Below are 19270 nucleotides of genomic sequence, written 5' to 3' on the forward strand. Positions count from 1 at the left end.
AATTGAGGCTCTTTCTTGCTAGCTAGTGATAAGCCAGCCATATCCCCATGAATCTCAAGCCATTGAAACAACCAGAACTCGACCGATCCCGACAATGTTCTGCACTGGTTGGTTGCTATATATAGACATGATCGAATCTGCATGCAGCAACAGAGCACGCAGTGAAGTTCAGATAAGAAAAAACTAAGCTAGTTTAAGTGGTGATTAATCAGTTCATCACCAGCTTCTACCTATTAGCTCATGGGTTCCACAGAAGCCATCCTGTCTGCACAGATCGCCAGCCAATTCTTCAGCACCAACAAGGTACATGCAGCTCATAACTCATAAGCTTCATGGCCATTCATGTTTGTTAAGTTCTACATTTGTGTTCTTATGTTTTTTTTTTCTTCTGCTCTCTATATTTGTTCTCTGCAAGTAGTTCATGGAGAGCCCCGTACCGCAAATTCAGAAGCAATCTGATGGCGGCAGAAGACAGACGACGGAGAAGAAGGAGCTGAACAATGATTCTGCTGTCAAGCAACGACAGCAGCAGCAACTGAAGCCACGGTTCGCCCTGGAGCTGGATGGGCTCAATTGCTTCGAGACCCTTGTCCCTCTCTGAAGTGGTGATTTAGCTAGCTGAATGCATGGGCTCCTTGATTTTCATGTGTGTACTACCTAGCCTACAAAAACGTCTTTTATTTTGATTAGGGGGGACTACTTTCCAACACATAGATTTTTGTCTGTGAGAGGCTCGTTATATGGGCGGGGGTTGTGTCTTTTATTTCACGAGCGATCGTTAATTCGAAAATAAATTTTTATGTTAACAGATTGTCATGTTGTTTGTTTCAATGTTAAAGGACTCGATAATTAATGTGTTCCCTGTTTTTCATGCATTTACGGGTGACAACATTTGTCCCAACTCATGACAACACTTGTCCCACCTCATGACAACACTTACTCACAAAAAGGGACATGCCAACACATCGCCGATGTCTCGCTTGACACGAGACGTAAGGCAGCCTTGCCAGAGGAAGCGCGGGACAGGGCTGGCCTAGCTCGCGGGGGGATACAACCTCGTTTTTTTTCTTTTTTTTTTCATGTTTTGTTTTTGTATTCTGTTTTATTTTTAAACTTTTCTTTATACTTTCACACATTCTAAATATATATGTATCACAAAAAACAGTCCACATAAAATATTTGAAAAATGTTAATATACCATTTACATGTCAAATGTGTATAGAAAAATGTCTCACATGTACGAAAGATATACAATGTCTATAAAAAATTGATCATGTATTAAAAAATGTTAATTGAGCATTTGATAAAAATATTAATCACGTATTTAAAAAATGTCCATGATATATACGAAAAGTGTACAATGTGTACGAAAAAAAGAGTACTCTTCAAAGATAAAAGATTGAAAAAAAATTAATCATCTATTTAAAAAATGTTAAATGTGTATAACAAATATTCTGATGTATTCCAAAAATGTAGAACATGTATTAAAAAATTAACATGAAAAATAAATTTTAAAAAATGTTGACAGTGAAAAATGTTAATTACATATTCCAAAATGTTAACCGTGTATAACGGGAACGTCTCCTCCCACTAAAACCACATCGTCAAAAGCCATGAAATAAATACAGAAAATGTGAGCATCAGTGCCAAGTCTAGGCCTTGAACTCTGGTGCGCTGGGATACCACTGTCCTGCTAACCGCCCACCTGCAGGTTGCTTCGCATAAAAATATTCCTGATATATAAAGAAAATGTATAAAGTGTGTATGAAAAAAGTAGTCATCAAACAAAAAGAATTGAAAAAATGTAAACAAGTAGTCATCAAACACAAAAATTTGAAAAAATGTAAATAAACTATTTCAAAAGTGTTAAACGTGTGCAAAAAATGTTCCTGGTGTACACGAAAAATGTACAATGTGTACTAAAACTTATAAACATAAAAATTGAAAATTGAAATAAAATTTTCACATATAAAAAATTATTCACATATTTCACAAATGTTAGACACATATTAAAAAATGTTCCTACCAAAAATATATAATGCTATGAAAAAAATAGTCATCAAACATAAGATTTATAAATATGTTAATCATGAATTAAAAAATTGTTAATATGTAAAAAAATATTCTTGTTATAAATGTAAAATGTACAAAAGTGTATGAAAAATGTAGACATGTGTTGAAGAAAAAAGGAAAAGAAAAGAAAGGCAGTGAGAATCGAAGAAAAGGAAGAAAGAAACAAAAAAACACCTTAGAAACGAAGAAAAACGGAAAAGCCAAAAAAAATGTCAAAACCCATGAGGAAACAAAGAAGACCCAAGAAAAACAAAACAAAACCGAAGAAAAACGATGTCTCTACTCCTATAAAAGATTCAGTTGATGATGATGGTGTGTCTGTCATCCGTCATTTATGACCATTAGATCTGCATCTAACGACTGTGATGTAAGTCATGGCCTTTTTTCAACAATATCCCACTTCTCTGCTCCAATTTCTCTACTCCTATAAAAGACTCAGTTGTTAATGATGGTGTGTCTGTCATCTGTCATTTCCGACCTTTAGATCTGCATCTAACAACTATGATGTAAGTTGTGGCATTTTTACAACAATATCCCACTTCTCTGCTCCAATTTACAAAAAAAAACCTTAGTATCTTGAAACCAACCTCAGTCGTTCCTTACCTTATTGAAACAGCCTAAGGAATATATTTTAAGTGAAACATAAGATATTTTTGGTGATATATGTATATCAAAACTAGACTATTTTCTTTTAAATTTGTGAATATGTATTATTCTACTTTGGATCCGTTGCAACGTACGGGTACATTGCTAATAAATTGATGAAAACTAGGAAGGAAACAAAAAAGGCAAAAATAAATAAAATAGGAAAGAAAAGAAAAATAGATAAAGGAACAAAAACCGAAGAAAAGGGGAAGAAAGAAAACCCAGTAAAAGCCAGGATAAAACAAAGATAGCGGTGAAAAAGCAAATGAAAAACCAAAAAACAACGAATCATGTGAAGAAACAAAAACCTGTGAAAAAAATTGTAGTATAACAAAGGAAACCGAGGAAAAAAGAAAAGAAAAGAAAAAACAAACAAACGCATCAGTGAGCAAGACTGAAACGACCGATAGTGAATGAACAAGACTGAACACGCATCAACGAACAAGACTGATCCGAAAAAGGAAAAAGAGAAAAAATAAACCTTAGAAAGGAAGTCAACGAGTGACAGTGAGCATGCCCACTTGGTCGGTCCATATGCGTGCATGCCTGTGGGGCGCTTTAGGCGAGTCATAGTTGTCACGCTATAATTTGTGTGCTTTTACCAAGGTAGCTTTTTTCAAATGAGCCGATTTCAGATTCCTTTATTCTCCAGTATCTTTTTTTATATGATGACCCTAGCTAGCATGTATTTTTCAGAGCCTGGCATGTGTGATAACTAACACATTCATTCGTCCTTGTCTGATCCACATGTGGTGCCATCGGGGATCGAGGTCAACAGGGGGACTGCCGAAGCCGGATCTGGGCTCACAGTGCCGCTGTCAGAGGGCCATAGGGTGGCCCGATCTACATGCGGCGACATAGGGGAAGGTATTGGAGATGCACTATCACACCTTTGGTGCCACTGGGGATGGAGAGGGGTGAGGAGAGGTGCCTACTGTTGCTCTATCTGGAAAGGAAAAGTTGTTTCACAAGTGATGTAGATGCAATGCTTTGGCCTTGCGAGAGAGCGAGAGACACCGGGTCTAACATCGGGCCTTATAAAAGGCCCAAAATATTTTCCGAGATGGGCTAGAGGTTACTACATGCCCGAAAAAAAAACCATCACAAATACATCCCCATGTGAGACGCCTTACTATAGGACTGCCTGAGATAGTTTCCATGACGGGTCTACTTTATGGTGTGCCTTAGAATGCCTACCTTGCCAATATAGGCTTCACTCTGACCTATCCGAGAACGAGTTCTAAGATAATCCGCCTTATATGGGTTTTTTCATGATGGACCTTGTTGGCATGATATAGCTCTTTTGTGTAGTAGTGAGATTGAGATGATTTAGCTCTTGAGGTTCTCTACAAATTTGACTGAAATTTTCAACAAAACTCAAAACAATTCTAAGCTAATCATAAATACCATGGTGACTATCCTATAAAAGTTTCATGTCATTTGGATGAGAAGCTTGAGAGAATCACCCTTTTGGAATTGTATATCTAAATTTGGTTGAATTCCGAGTTAGCACATCCATGGCACGAGTAGCCGTCCTCTCAATATTCATATCCGATGGGGGCGAGGAGACTCTGAGTCTGGTGCGAATCATTAGCATAGAAGTCATGTTTTTTCATAAAACCTCCAAATGTTTTGGTAAATTAATACAAATTCATTTAAAGTTGTGGCTTCGGGAAATTCAGTTATAGGTCAAACTTCTTGTTCTCGTAATTTGCTCTTCAACGAGCCATCGAAAGATAGCAGGTGCGGGCGGGAACTTTGTTAGCATCTTGTACCTCTACGGTATGGTTTTGGCCTCGATCCATACCGTGAGTTAAACCTTTTAGCTGTGTCTCAGTGATCGCATCCTCAAGTAGATTTTGAACATGGTAACACCATATCACTTTGGCATCAAATCACACACAGTGAAAAGTTACAATAGCTTAAGAGAATGCGTCATACCGACTGGAGTACGAAAAGAACAGTCCAAAACATTTGGAAGCTATGATATCGACTTGTTCTCGTCATTCGCTCTCTAGCGAGCCATCAAAAGACTCCAGGTGGGCGGGAACTTCGGCACCGTCTTGTAACTATGCACAGTATGATTGCGGCCTCCATCCATGCCATGAGCTGAATCTTTCAACTACCACCTGAATTAGCCTCAGTCATTGCATGCCGAAGTAGCTTTTGAACATAGAAACACCATGTTTACCTTGCCATCAAATCACGTGCAGTAAACGTTTCAATGGCATAACTGAATGCATCATACCAGCTGGAGTAAGAAAAAAACAGTCCAACACATTCGGAAGCTACGATGTTGACTTCTTGTCTACACAAAATTCCTGTCTCTAAGATGAAATAACCGCCGAGAAGTAAAGGGCCCGCCGTAATCACGAAAAACCAAGTATGGCAATTATAAATCTCTTGCTGTACCCTACATTATATAAAAATCGTTTGCTTGTTGGTTGCTTGGTGCAACAAGATTTTGCTCCTAGAGAAGACCATCGGGCTCTGTTTTCTTGGTGGTGTAGTTGGGGTTGGACACTTGGAAGAACAAGAAAATCAATCAATCTGTCACTCACCGCCGCCAGCGCCAGCGCTGCATCGTGGGCTCGTGGCCTGGGCGGACCCTCCCAAGCGCCAAACCCTCTCCCCATCCGTCTTCCTCGTGCTCTCCGCCCCTCCCCTTCTCCCCTCCCATCCTCTCCTCTCTTTATACGCCTCCGCCCCGAGCTCTCCTCCCCCATTCCGCCGCATTACGTCGCGCACACGGGCAGGGGAGAGCCGGCAGCGGAGAGAGAGCAGGAGACGAGATGGCGGCCGCGTCCTTCACCGCCGCCAAGTTCCTGGCGCCGGCGGCCGCGAGATCCGGCGGCGACCGGGCGCCCTTCCCCGCGCCGTCCGCGTTCTCCATGCGCTCGCTCCGCCACAGGCCCGCCAGGCGCCTCAGCTCCGTCCTGGCCGTCTCCTCCGACGTGCTCAAGGCCGCGCCCGCCGCCGCCGCGTACCCGGTGAGAATTCGCATCTCTCGTCTATTCACCTCTCCCTAGTGTAAAAAAGTTGCGATCTTGTAGCCCCTAGTAGTGTAAAAGTTCGATCTTGGCTTGGGCCGCGTTTACTGTTTTACGATTGGATCCCGGGAGCTGCCGTCTGTAGATTCGTCTGAGTGTTCTAGATTTACTTGCTGCATGACTTAGTTCTAGATAGATTGGTTCAGATTAGCTCGCATAATTTTCATCTCCAAAGGTTGGACAGTAAGTAATTCGACTACCCAGATGCTAGTCAGTTGCCTACTGAATCTTGTATTGAGAATTCTCTTGTAAACTGAGCACATCCCACGCCTGAAAAGTTCACTTTAGGATTTGAAGGTGCTGCAAAAGCTCTCTCTCTACTGATCCTCTCGTGTCAACCTTGTTTTTAGTTTAAAAACTGATACTCGTTAGCAAATTAAAATGTACTGTATCATGTAATTTCAGAATTGGGGTACTGTTTAGTTCTTAGATCTAGCTTCAAGTGTGGTAACTGCAGTGAGCCAGTGATGCTTGTATATGAGAAGTTGAGGACCTGAGGTTATCAATTGTTAAATCTTGTAAACTTTTTTCATGTTCTGGTTCTCTGTTTTCCTAATTCAAAGTGTCTCACTGTATATGCAGGCTGTGACACGCGAAGAGGCATTGGAGCTTTACGAGGACATGATCCTTGGCCGTAACTTCGAAGACATGTGCGCGCAAATGTACTACCGTGGCAAGATGTTTGGTTTCGTCCATCTTTACAACGGGCAGGAGGCCGTCTCCACCGGCTTCATCAAGCAGCTGAACCAACCCGACTGTGTCGTCAGCACGTACCGTGACCACGTCCACGCGCTGTCCAAGGGTGTCCCGGCCCGTGCAGTCATGGCCGAGCTCTTTGGCAAGGCCACTGGCTGCTGCCGTGGACAGGGTGGTTCCATGCACATGTTCTCTGAACCCCACAACCTCCTTGGAGGCTTTGCCTTCATTGGCGAGGGCATCCCTGTCGCCACTGGCGCTGCCTTTGCCGCCAAGTACCGCCATGAGGTGCTCAAGCAGTCTAGCCCTGATGGGCTTGATGTCACACTTGCATTCTTTGGGGACGGTACCTGTAACAACGGCCAGTTCTTTGAGTGCCTGAACATGGCTCAGCTGTGGAAGCTTCCGATTATTTTTGTTGTGGAGAACAACCTATGGGCAATCGGGATGTCTCACCTTAGGTCTACTTCAGATCCCGAGATCTGGAAGAAGGGCCCAGCATTCGGAATGCCTGGGGTACACGTCGATGGGATGGATGTCCTGAAGGTCAGGGAGGTGGCTAAGGAGGCAATTGACAGGGCAAGGAGAGGTGAAGGACCAACTCTAGTGGAATGTGAAACTTACCGGTTCAGAGGCCACTCTCTTGCTGATCCAGATGAACTCAGGAGGCCCGGTAAGGATTACCTTTCTGGTTAAAATTTTCCTCACTTTTATTCTAAGTAGTGGCACTGCTGGCATGAAATGACTGATTGACTGCTGGTGCCTAGGTTAACTGGAGAAATAGAAAATGCAAGAAAACCATTTATTCATGAAGTTTACGGATCTGTTTAGATTGGTTGCCTAGTGTCTGAACTAAAGTACTCCCTCCGTTCCATAATTCTTGTCATGCAAATTTGAGCTAAAACCACGACAATAATTATGGAACGGAGGGAGTACTAAATTTCTTGAGTAATGCATCACATACAATTCTGCTCATCCAAGTTTTGCCATCCTGTTTGGTGGCATCATAAATGCGAAAGCTATTTAGGATTTTATATGATCACAAATAGGAAGTAAACCCTATGGTGCCAATTGAAATACCGAGCAAAATATTTCTTTTGTTCTTATCATCATCCCAGTCATCTTATCTAATATGTCACCATCCTGATAGGTATGACTAGATTGTCTCATAGTCACTTCATAGAATATTCAGGACCACTTTGTTTTCTTTAAATAAACCTGAACACAAACAGCAAAATCCTCCTATATTAGTAGTATTCAGCACCACTTGTTTTCTTCATAGAGTATTCAGTTCAGCCCCACTTGTTTTCTTCATAAGAAGAAACTGCCTCTCCATTTTTTATTGCTTAGGGGATGTGCTTTAATGAACCTGATACTAGGTATTACCGGTTGTTGACTCATAGGATCTCATTACTCAAATTGACCCACCTCTTGTTCTTGTATCGAGTTGATAAACCTCAACAACATGACAGTTGACATAGAACCAATCATAATCTTTTGACACCAGGATGTATGCCTTTTTATGCAGTTATTCTCAAACCATTTTTGCTCTGTCATTAACCGTATCAGATATATTTTCAGTCAAAGGTGGAAATATAAATTAGTTGGCTATACGTTTGGATCTTACATGACCTGGACCATATACTTGTTTACGTCTTCAACCTCATTACTATATTTTTCATGGTCTATGTATCTAACATGAAAACAACCACTCATTTAATCTTGATTTGTCACTATTTTGTACTCTGCATTTCAGTGTATGTCTGCATCTGTACTCTCTTCTCTACTGGATTGTATTACTTCTGACGGCATACTTGATTATCAGCTCCTGCATTGTCAGGCTGCACAGATGTCCTCTTTTCTTTGCTAATGTTTGTGCTCTGACTGAATCATCTGATGACCTCGTGCACAGATGAGAAATCTCACTACGCCGCAAGGGACCCCATCACCTCCCTGAAGAAGTACATCATCGAGCAGAACCTCGCGTCCGAAGCCGAGCTGAAGAACATCGAGAAGAAGATTGACGACGTCGTCGAAGAGGCTGTGGAGTTTGCCGACGCGAGCCCGCTGCCCCCACGGAGCCAGCTGCTGGAGAACGTGTTTGCCGATCCCAAGGGCTTCGGCATCGGCCCCGACGGCAAGTACAGGTGCGAGGACCCCAAGTTCACCCAAGGCACGGCGCAAGTCTAAGGGCCGCTGCTGCAGAAGCAGCTTGTTTACGCCTCTTTTCTCATGTACTACCTCTCTAGCTACCTGCCCCTAGTTTTGTCGATCCCGCCGTCGATTTCTTGTGTTGTTAGAGGTCACATATCACTGTAATTCATTGCTCGCTGTGCCACCGTGCGGCGTCTGATGCCCCCAGTTTTTTTTACCCAAGAAATGTTCCCCAGTCCAGTTGTTGTTCTACAGTAACTCTACATCTGTCTGGTTTGTAGTAATTGGTACAGATATTGGAAGAGATGTGAAACATAATAGTATCTGTTGAAACTGTTCTACTGGGTTTGTTTGGGAGATTCCTTTCCTCTGTCCAGCCTCAGCTCATAGCACAAGGCCACACCCTGCTCACATGCCATATGATCTACAAACACAAATAGGTATCAAAACTCTTCACATTGAAACTTCTGTTATATGTGCTGAATTTGTTATCTTTCTTGTCCGAGACCCTACATCTTGCTGCGGGTAACAAGAGGGACCGACGTCGCCCCTATTGCACGTGGCCTAATGCTGCTCCTCTCGACGTCGCCCCATTGCACGTGCCCTAACGCCGCTCCTCTCCTTGTGCCTGAAGGAGAAAATACCCAACCGATTGTGCTAGAAAGGTGACCGGGTCCTGTCATCGTCCAACATGCCATTAGGGTGTGCAAATATCCCTAACTGATCTTGGCCATGCCATCAACATGGCGCCTAACGCTCCCCTCTTTCGGGTTACCCAGCACCGCGCCCCCCCCTTTCGGTTTCGGAAAGGGCCCATCGCCTTCCTTGGAGAAAACTATTTTGTGTGAGATGAGAACGGAAACGCGGATTGACTTGTCGGGGAAACCAGTTTTCAGCATTGATTTGTGAGTGAGGGATAAGATGGTAAGAATCAAGGTGTGCCAAGCAACGTTTATTCCCTCACTAGGATGGCACCACCACTGCTTTGGCAAAGGGAAAAGGATGGGCCAGCAGGCTGTTGAGAGGAAAGTGGAAAGGAAACAAGGAGAACACGGCAAGTACCATTCTCTCTCTCTTTCCTTCATCTTGGTCACATGTGTCATATTGATCTGGTGGCGGTGATGTTTCTGGAGAATGTTTATTTTTTTTGTTATTTCTCGTGTTGCTTGTACTGCCACGACAAACGATGAATAGATTAGAAGTGTTTCCCGCAATTTTTTTTTCCTCTTATAAATAGGTTTGCCATGGGGAGTTGTTTTGCGGGTATGTAATTTTTCCTAGGTTTCGTAATATATTATGACCGGAATTAGCGGTCAAAGTTGTATGTCATAGACCATTTTAGTCTGCTGGAAGGAGTCGTTTAACATGTGTTATGTTGGTGGGGAAAATTATCTCACCTAAGGTGCTGAATGCTAACAGTAGAGTAGTCAACATTTGGAGAAATTTTGAGAAAACATTGCAAATATGTCAGGGGGCGACCACGTATGATGCGTTAAATTCAAAGATCCAGTTCAGTCATCGCTTTGGTCGTATGAGAAGATTGGAATTTGGTGGCACGAAAACAATTGAAATTGCTTTCTCTTAGATTCCAAAAGCAGCAGAATTCGAAGTTGAAACTTGGCAGGTTCATAGAGCATCACCTCACCTAAGTATGACATTTTCCCGACATTTTGACCAAAAAGGCTAGTGTGAAACAAGAAAGTTGAAGATTGACAATCCAACCGGACACAGATGTCTCTGAAGAATATTCAACAGGAAAGGCCAATCAACATGTCAACACCAACCATAGGTAAATCAGCACATGTGTGTGCACACATGTCATCAGCGAGGAAAGCAAGAAATTCTTGTTAGCAACTAACCAACAAAAAGCACTATATTTTTATAGCACCTCCAAAATATGAGCCTTATTCATTGTACTACATCATCATAATGATGATGGCCATGTCTCAGCATCCAATACAATTCAGTCTCATTATCATCATGGTTCTTCTATATCCTAATCAGCTCTAAGCTTCACAGACTGCAGCTACAGCAGCATGTACACAAGCCTGCTTACAGATGCTTTCTAGCATGAGCAAACGCCGTCCTCGTCCTCATCTGCAAGCGCGAGCGTCTCAGGACCGAAAACAATTATGCCGGATAGCGTCGCTCGGTTGTGCATCGGAAGAATGTGCATGGCATCGCGATGATAAGCACTGATGTTTGGTTCCTATCTTCTTCCTGGTCCTGCAAACCTTCTCGCCGTTCCGAATACGAGGGCCTTGGTCAGTAGCCCCTTGTCGAAGGTGCAAGCCAGCGCGACCACGCTGCCTATCACGAAGACTTTGGGTAGGTTGCCTGTCCAGTGCTTCGGCTTCTCGGCTTGGGCGTTGTTGCTGGTCGAACCGGCCTCGGTGTTGTTTTCTGAAGCGGTGAGCTCGTTGGCGACAAACTTTGTGTTGGCGTGTGCCATCGCTGCGCATTTCGAGATGGGCTCGCCGGCGGCCCTCGCGGTCTGGTATGCCCGCAGGCCAGGCTCGATCCGTTTGACGCATCCCCACATACCCTGCTGCACACCCAGCTTCGCGATGCTCCATGGGATACCCATGTCTTCATGATGAAACAGGAGCACCTCACATGCCGTCATTGCACCATCACCGTTTCTTGATTCAACTGATAAAAAAGGAGCAGGTGTAAATTCATTGGCCTAGCAAAATCAGCTAGTGATGAGGAACCTGCCATGGAAGGAACTGGAATAATACCTGGACGGATGCACCAGCTAGAGTAGTACAGGTCCACACGGCGAGGTTTGCTGCTCCTTGGAACAGAGGGGCGAGGCACGCTCTGAAAAAAATGCAGTAAGACATTTAATGATCTGTTTGGCCTAAATAAAGCAAAACTTCAATGCTGAATGGCATCTAAACTAGAGATAGCCTATATGTATGTGAGAAACTACAGATATGGAAAGATAACTATGCTTGGCACAGAGATAGATATAGAATGCAGTGCATCTATAATCAAATATAGAGAAATTGGCAATAAATCTTTTTCCAAATTTGCAAATGAGAAGATGGAACAAACAGCAACAGTGCCCATGTCAACTCCATTACGCAAAGGAACTCTAAACATGGCTGTAAAAGCAATCGCATGAACGTGTTCTCCAATAACAGCTTTCCAACAGATATAAAGCTATATACTATTTCATCGCATACCTTGGTAACACAGTAGTAGGTCTTTCCAGATGCCCATATCCTGCGACCGATAACATACTCCCTGTCGCTGCAGAAGAATGGGAACTGCAGAGGCAAGGCAAGCAGTGTAAGCAAAAGATACATAGTTTGTCAGGAGTTTCACAAGGGTTGCCAGGGAGGGATATCACGCAGATGGCTCACCTTCCTGACCCAGCGAACAACCATCGTTCCGGTCTTTGTGCACTCCTCCAGCGTCTCGTGCTCAAGAAGCATATCGTCCCAGGTGTTGCTGATCCGGAAGTCATCGTCCCAGAAGAAATCCCTCACGACATCCGGCGACGCGTCTTCGAAGATGGTGCTACTGCGGTACTGCGGCGGGCCGTTCTGGAATGGAGCAAACATTTTAATCCTGAGCTCTAGAATAGTAACTTTGTATGTCTAAACACTGAATTACTGAGCTGAATTCCGTTGCAACTAGTCCCACAAATCTACAACAACTGGCTGTCATCAATTGATATAATTTTGACAAGTTGATACACCTATGTATGTTGTTAAATTCTAAGGCTATGTATGAATCAACTTTGAAAGAGTCCACGCACAAAACAAAATTCTTGGGTCGTACAGTGACTCAACTAAAAAGCTCTGGGAAGGCTTCATATCATACCTGGGGTTCTCTTTTCCAGGCCTGGTATCGGAATGTCGGGAGCGTGCGGTCCATCATGTGCGTCCAGGCGGGGCCGCCGTCCTTCTCCTCGACGACCCTGCGGAGGTGCATCAGGTCCGGGGTGCTGACCGCCAATTCTTCCTCCACCGGCGCCATGGAGGCCGCCTTAGCTCTGTACCACAGAAATTAAACAGAATTCAGTAAGTCTGAACCACAAGCCCCAAATCCAATTTGGGGCAGGAGGATATCTTTGTTGAAAGACAAAATATCTCCTCACCTAGGTACGACGGCCAAGTGGTCGGCGGCCGTGGCCTGCGTCAGCGATGGCTGGGCAGGGGCCTGCGCTGCCGCTGCTGCCGCCAGCACCGGTTGCTGGGGGCCGGCGACGGCGGCTGCCCAGCGCGGGCGCCAGGCCCAGCCGATGAGCAGCCCAACAAGTGCCGCGAGCCAGAGCGGCGCGGCGAGGGTCGCCAGCTCCCGCGCCACCCCGGCCAGGGTCGGCTCGCGGAAGACCTCCGCCAGCATGTCAGCCAGCACCGACATCTTGTTGTTGTAGCGCAGAATCCTGGGTGGGCAGGAAGATGATAAATCCGGGCGGGCGCAAGAAGCTCGCTCGCTCGTGGTCTGTTGGTAGTTCTTGGTGTGGTAGCGTATGAATCAGAGGGACTCACGCCTGGCTGGTGCGTGGACAGGGCCGCCCCTGGTTGGAGCGGCGTGAGCCTATAAACCGCGCGCGGCGCACACCACACAGAAGGGAGGTGGCCGGCGGAAGAATCCAAATCGGGGAGTGGAGAGGAGAAGAGAGGGTTGTGGGCGCAGGCGCAGGCGCGGGCGAGGAATGTGTGGCGCGCGGGAGATGCGCGCTGGGGATAAGGCCTGGCCGCGAGACGAGACGAGACGAGGTGGGATAGATTTAGCAGAGTCCAGCCGATGCAAGGCAGCAGCAGGAATTGGACGGACGGACGGACGGTGGGAGGGAGGAAGGGGACAAGCGCCGCAGCAGGGCAAGGGAAGGGGAATTTGGATTGGTGGCTGCGGATCACGGGGGCACGGGAGCCATTGATATACTACTCAAAACCTTTAATCCCATCTGCGAGCCAAGTTTGCTTGGATGGCCAGGACGCCCAGCCGTGATATCCCCAGCCCACGAGGGCTCAAGTCATGGACAAAACATTGGTGCTCACTTTTTTCTGGATTTATTCTAATCTTTCCGGCGATGTTGCGCACGCCATAACTTCGTCAAAAATAGAGATATAGTGCGCGCGCGTGCATTTGTAAGGATGAGTGTATGCTCGTTTGTGTGTGTGTGAGTGACTTCGGTTGTACTCCCTCCGTAAAGAAATGTATAAGAGCGTGCACATCACTACCATGGCGCGTACCCAAACTTGCTGCCTACCGCGCCCGTGCGAATCGAAAGCCCGCCGCTCCCTCTCCCGAAACCCTAACCGCCGCTGGCCGGCCGGTTCCGTGCCCTCTTTGGCGGCACCGTGACGAGATCGATCAAGACCTCGACTCAACGTTGCGACGATGTGTCTATATATCCGGAGGAGACAATATATTATCACACTTGTTGTGTCGTTGTACGGTACTGTTGTCTCGCTTTTTATTTTGCCCTGCAACGACGACAACCTACATGCAATGCATAGGAGATGCAGTCGGCCGTCTGGCTGCTGCTTGTCTTGGAGTGGTGGATCTGACCGTGTCTTCGTGTTATTGGTCCCTTCAGATGCGACTTTCCGACTAGCGCGTCAACAACCTTTTATTGACTATATGATGGTGTGTCGGGAGTTTGGAAGCGGCGTCAAGCTTGGCTCACGACGCACCGCCGACGAGCACATGAGGAAGGCACTGTTGATGCCGCAGGGATAGGCGCGCAATTTTTAATTTTTATACTCCCTCTATTTCACAATTTCGATACGAATTCAGTGGTATAATTTTTGCTCCCGCTGCAGTTGGTCTCGTTGGTTAAATTTACTGTCAAACTTAGATATCGGGATGCATAGGTGTACTACATTGTGGAACGGCGGGAGTATGTAGTTTCCGTGGTTTCTAGCCTTATATTAGGAGGAAAAAAATGTTTTACGAACTGAGATTGAAGTTTTTTTTCAAGACAAACGAACTGAGATTTAAAGTGCGCAAATGCTGCTGAGGCAGAGGTGCCCACGGCCCACCGACCGGGCAGGCAGAAGAAAAGTGGGACGATGAGCTCCGTCCGGTCCAGGGGTGGGTGATACGTACGGTGGCGAGCGCAATGTTTGACGGCTCATGACCCTACGTACAGGAGCTGACCGGCCGGCCACGCCGTCCACGCGGCGCCGAATCCAGCCGCACGTTCGACTCGACGGAGGTGATCAGAATTATTTTTTAATTTGCCTTTCCGCACGTGTACTCCCTGATATACTCTCTCTGTTCACTTTTATAAGGCCTAAAGACCGAAAATGCATTTTGGAGCTCGGTCTCCATGGTGGCCGGTTTTTTGAAAAACACAAAATTCATGAAAATTCATATTTTTACAATTCAAAAAAATCTGAAAAAATACAGATATACATGGAGGCATAAGAAACATGTGTGTAAATTTTTAGGACGAAATACGTTGAAATGATGGCTGTGCAAAACAGACAAATCTGTGGCTTTTTAACACATGATACTATTCATCCTCAAAGTCCAGAAATTCGTCTTTTTTGTATAGTTCGCATTTCAAAGTATTTCTTCTTGAACTCTTGCACACACATACATTTCATCCTTGTACAGTTGCATATATTTTTTCCAGAATTTTTTTGAAGTTGAAAAGTTTGAATTTTTAATATTTTAAAAATAAAGGGCTCCATGGAGCTCGGTCACCAAAACGCCTTACTCCCTGAAGACATTTCAAACAGCGTGCAAAGCAGCCTATTCTCAGTTGTCTCAAACGACTTACAAAAGTGAATTGAGGGAGTAGTTTCGATCTGACCAAGTTATTATAATCAACAAATTTATTATCCGTGAACCAACCTATTGTTGGATGGCTATAAGATCAGGTCGTCTGGACGAGATGAGATAGGTTTAGCAGCAGAGTCCAGCTGATGCAAGGCAGCAGGAATTGGATCTCCTCACAGAGGGTGGGAGCCATTGATATAGTACTAGTACGACGGCGGGAGGATGGATTGGGGAATTGGAGGATTTCTGATCTCTCTCTTTCTCACGAGGTGGCGGAGGCGGAACGGAGGTGGTTGGATTCGGGAGCTCCTATGCGACGCTAATTGCGTCGAAGTGTCGACGTTTCTCATACGCGTGGCAAACCTGGGTCGGCCCATTTGGCATGCGCGAGATGAAAAAACGCAAAAATAACAATATGCTGGTGCTAGGATTCAAACCGATGACCTGACAGTCTTGAGCGCACTACGCTAGCCGCTATGGCCAACTAGCTCTTGTGCTAAATTTGCAGCGCAACAGTAAAAGAAATAACAACAACAACAACAACGATAAAATGCGTCAAATAGGGTTTTCCGTTGGATTCTTCCTATTCCGTGGCTCCGTCCAGTGGCGGGCGGGGTCGGCTGGGTCGTGGTCCGCGCTGGGCCGGGCTTCCTTTTTCTTTTTCCTTTTTGCGTGTGCCTGTGACGGCGTCCACAGTCTCGCTCGCTCGCTCGGGTCGGGTCGGGTCGGGTCGGGGGTGGACGGTGGTGGGAGGGACGAAGGAGCTCAGCTCGCGGCGTGGTGGACCGGAGCGGTTCACACCTGGGACACGCGCGGACCGGAGCACCGGAGGGGAGCACGAGGAACCCATGGGTCTCGGCTCCGCTCGCTCCACCAAAACTACTGGGTCAGGTCAGGTCAATCAAACCACTTTCTTCATCAACGTGCACCTTTCTTTCTTTTCTTTACTTACACGTACAGTACTTGGCAAAAAGTAGCATCAATCAAACAGTAACCTACGACCTACCGCCAAGAGCTCACCATCACGTACACATAAACAATCCCGTCACCTCTGCTACCCGTGTGTACATGTACATACGCTCGTGTCGTCTCACCCCGACGATGACCACCATACCTGTCACCGTCTTTGATGGCGTTCCGGAAGCGGCGTTGAGCTTTGCAGGAGACGAGTGCATGAGGAATACATGGATTTCCACACCCTAGTTTTTGCCTTTTTGTGACGACCAATCTTGTAAGGGTTGATTGAAGCGGCTGCCCGTTTTAGTGTTCTGGGATGGCATTTTTTTACAAAATAAAATAAAATAAAGGGGGCATCTTCGTTTATTTCAATGCATTCTTCATTCAAAACTACCACGTTTAGATCTTGATCCTTTGGCTATGAGAGGGTCTGCTGAGAATTTCCTCCTGAGGAACAATCACCACATAACATTCCCCCACAAGAAAATTTCAAACTGGGCCGGGCGTACGGATCTTGCCGTCGAGATGACGTGGAGCAGCATGCTCTGTTCGCAGATGACACCACATCAACAGAGCGAGCCCGCAATGTTTGATAGCTGATGGCCCTACTGTCGGAGCTAAATCCGGCAGATCTCAGATAAGGCGTCCCGAGCTGGTTTTCTTGGCTTGATGGTAACAGAAAGTAGAAAGACACAATATTTACCACTGTTCTTCTAATCATCCAAAATTTTGTTTGTGTATTTATTATTATTACTGTCTTAGAACGACACATGTCGGCTTTCCCGACACTTGGTTTTGCCCTGTTGGCGATGCATATATAGGAGATGCGGTCAACTCTCGACTGGTTGCTGCTCCTCTGGGTGGTGGATCTAATCGTGTGTTGACACCAAATTTTGGCATTGTCAAAAACATAATTAACAAGGCCTCAAATGGAAAAGTGTTTAAAGTGAGAAAGTTTCGTACCATCGAAATGAGAAACTTTGATATTTAGGTCATAGCCATCCAATTTCATCTCTAAGGCCGAAATTGTGTTCGAAGTACTGAGATTTCGTATCCAGAACACTTTTCGGCTGATTACGCCCCCCAAGAAGGCCTCATATGGAAAACTTATCTACACGAATTGTCTTCGTCTCGTCGAGACGATCGATTTTGATATAAAGATCGTCCCAATCCGAGGTCGTATGCAAAAGTTAGAGCCCGCACAACGCGCCCTCAAGTGAGCAAAACATGACGCCCGGAACCAGACACACATGTGGGTATGTCTGATGAGTTGCGTGAATAACTAGCTGTTTTGCGCGAGCGATTTGGCTCTGAAGATGGTCTCAAATTGAAAAACGTTAAAACGAAAGTTGTTTGTCTCGTCGAAACAGAGTAAATATGGTTTTGGGCACATTTTCATCCGAGGTCGTTTACTGCCAAAAAAAAGACCCGCAAGGTGCAGCCAGTTTAAACCGAACAGTTTTGGAAAGTTCGGACAAAACCAATCCGAATTTGACTAGGGTTTTGGGCGTGAATCCAAACCTTTTCCTTGCACGGAAAGTCCAGCCGCCTCTTATATACCTAAGGGGTGACGGCCGATTGAACAACAACACACAATCGCAAAACCCATCTACTTTTTACCCTAATTTTACATCTCTCCCTGGTTCTTTCTCTCTCGTTCTTCGCTCGTTCTTTGTGTTGAAGGGCAGCGATCCTCGAGGCTCTAGGGACGGGTGAACCGACCTAGGGCAGCCCATAGCCGCCGCGCGTCCAGACGGGGTCCCTCCCGGGCGCGTGGGGTTTCGGGTCCTGAAAAGGACCCGCCGGATTGCTTGCGTACCGCGCTTCCGGACGGGTCTCCTTCGACGTGAGCTGCGGTGCATCACCCTCGGCGTTGGAGGTACACGGTGACGTGTTCGTGTGCGAACACACTTTTTGGCGACTCCGCTGGGGACGTAAGATCAAGAATCATCATCAACCATGTCTAATCTCCCCAAGCCCTCAGAAGTTGACGCTGATAACATCATTAAGCCCGGTCTTGATGAACTACCGGATGAACATCGCCAAGCCTACGAAGCGTGCAAGAAGCAGCGTGAAGAGGCTTTTGAGGCGCTCAAGAAGAAGCGCGAGGAGGAGGATTTGGGAGCGTTTCTTTAAGTTTCAAGAAGGACCATCAAGGCAACATCACTTCGGTTGGAAACGTCAATCTTCCTCCCCTCATCGACGAACAAGATGTAATCACTGTGAGTAAAGTTTTTTCTCCAGAGCAAGTGGCTGTGATTGAAAGTCTTGTTAGTAAGGGTAATGTGATGGCATATAATTCTTTTGTGGCTAGTGCTAATGCTCAGAAAAATATGCCTCCATCATCTAGTGGTACTGTTGGTATATCTGAAAACCCTACTCCAATTTTACCTATTTCATCGGCACCACCTATGCAACCACAATATAATATGCCGTTGAATTTTTACCCTACTCAAACCAACCAGCTTGTGGCTGCACCTACATACCCTAATCCTATTATGAGTGTGCCCAATTCGGCGTCTACGCCGAATCACTTTGTCACACCACCCATAGGCGCAAGCATGTTTGGTCTTCCGCCGAATTATGGTTCGGCGCCCATCCCACAAGTTGCACCAATAGCTAGTACTCAGGTTGCTCATATGTCATTGTCACAAACATCTTCATCTACCTCGGATCCAATTTTAGCTAAATTAAGGGAGGATTTGCATAAGATGTTTCTAGAAACTTTCGGAAACGAGCCGAAAGTAAAGAGTCGTGTGTAACAAAAGCCTTATCCTGAACACTTCGATGCAATTTCTTACCCTCAAGGTTATAAGGTTCCTGATTTTGTTAAATTTAGTGGTGAGGGTACGAAAACAACTTGGGAGCATGTTAGTCAGTATCTAGCGCAGTTCGGTGAAGCAGGTTCCATAGAAGAATTGAAAGTGCGTTTATTTCCATTATCT

The 19270-nt window shown here is 45.6% G+C and overlaps 2 protein-coding genes across 3 annotated transcripts; one reads left to right on the top strand and one right to left on the bottom strand.

Annotated features, from left to right (window-relative positions):
• The first annotated feature begins 225 nt into the window (after positions 1-225).
• Positions 226-8957, top strand: LOC123050972 (pyruvate dehydrogenase E1 component subunit alpha-3, chloroplastic). Of its 2 annotated transcripts, XM_044473697.1 has the most exons (5): positions 226-303; positions 419-546; positions 5564-5708; positions 6351-7137; positions 8377-8957. In XM_044473697.1, exons 1-5 carry the CDS (start codon positions 241-243, stop codon positions 8652-8654), a joined length of 1401 nt encoding a protein of 466 aa, XP_044329632.1. In that variant the 5' UTR covers positions 226-240; the 3' UTR covers positions 8655-8957. The 2 variants fall into 2 exon arrangements, with proteins under 2 accessions (XP_044329632.1, XP_044329631.1); XM_044473696.1 differs by lacking the exons at positions 226-303; positions 419-546 and having other exon boundaries at positions 5334-5708.
• A 1516-nt stretch (positions 8958-10473) lies between these two features.
• Positions 10474-13487, bottom strand: LOC123050973 (uncharacterized). The gene is made up of 6 exons (XM_044473698.1): positions 12730-13487; positions 12453-12624; positions 11990-12172; positions 11810-11893; positions 11360-11441; positions 10474-11270 (listed from the first exon to the last, which is right to left on the bottom strand). Exons 1-6 carry the CDS (start codon positions 12993-12995, stop codon positions 10828-10830), a joined length of 1230 nt encoding a protein of 409 aa, XP_044329633.1. The 5' UTR covers positions 12996-13487; the 3' UTR covers positions 10474-10827.
• Positions 13488-19270: the final 5783 nt, after the last annotated feature.

Source organism: Triticum aestivum, chromosome 2D (genome assembly GCF_018294505.1).
Source record: "Triticum aestivum cultivar Chinese Spring chromosome 2D, IWGSC CS RefSeq v2.1, whole genome shotgun sequence".
Taxonomy (NCBI): domain Eukaryota; kingdom Viridiplantae; phylum Streptophyta; class Magnoliopsida; order Poales; family Poaceae; genus Triticum; species Triticum aestivum.

What these genes read in the sequence shown, in the direction of transcription:
- LOC123050972 (XM_044473697.1), top strand. Translation starts at nt 241, where the DNA reads ATGGGTTCCACAGAAGCCATCCTGTCTGCACAGATCGCCAGCCAATTC. An exon ending in AATTCTTCAGCACCAACAAG is followed by an intron (nt 304 to 418) that starts GTACATGCAGCT and finishes CTCTGCAAGTAG; the next exon opens with TTCATGGAGAGCCCCGTACC. An exon ending in CAGCAGCAACTGAAGCCACG is followed by an intron (nt 547 to 5,563) that starts GTTCGCCCTGGA and finishes GGCGGCCGCGAG; the next exon opens with ATCCGGCGGCGACCGGGCGC.
- LOC123050973 (XM_044473698.1), bottom strand. Translation starts at nt 12,995, where the DNA reads ATGTCGGTGCTGGCTGACATGCTGGCGGAGGTCTTCCGCGAGCCGACC. An exon ending in CCTGGAAAAGAGAACCCCAG is followed by an intron (nt 12,173 to 12,452) that starts GTATGATATGAA and finishes GCTCCATTCCAG; the next exon opens with AACGGCCCGCCGCAGTACCG. An exon ending in TTGTTCGCTGGGTCAGGAAG is followed by an intron (nt 11,894 to 11,989) that starts GTGAGCCATCTG and finishes TTGCCTCTGCAG; the next exon opens with TTCCCATTCTTCTGCAGCGA.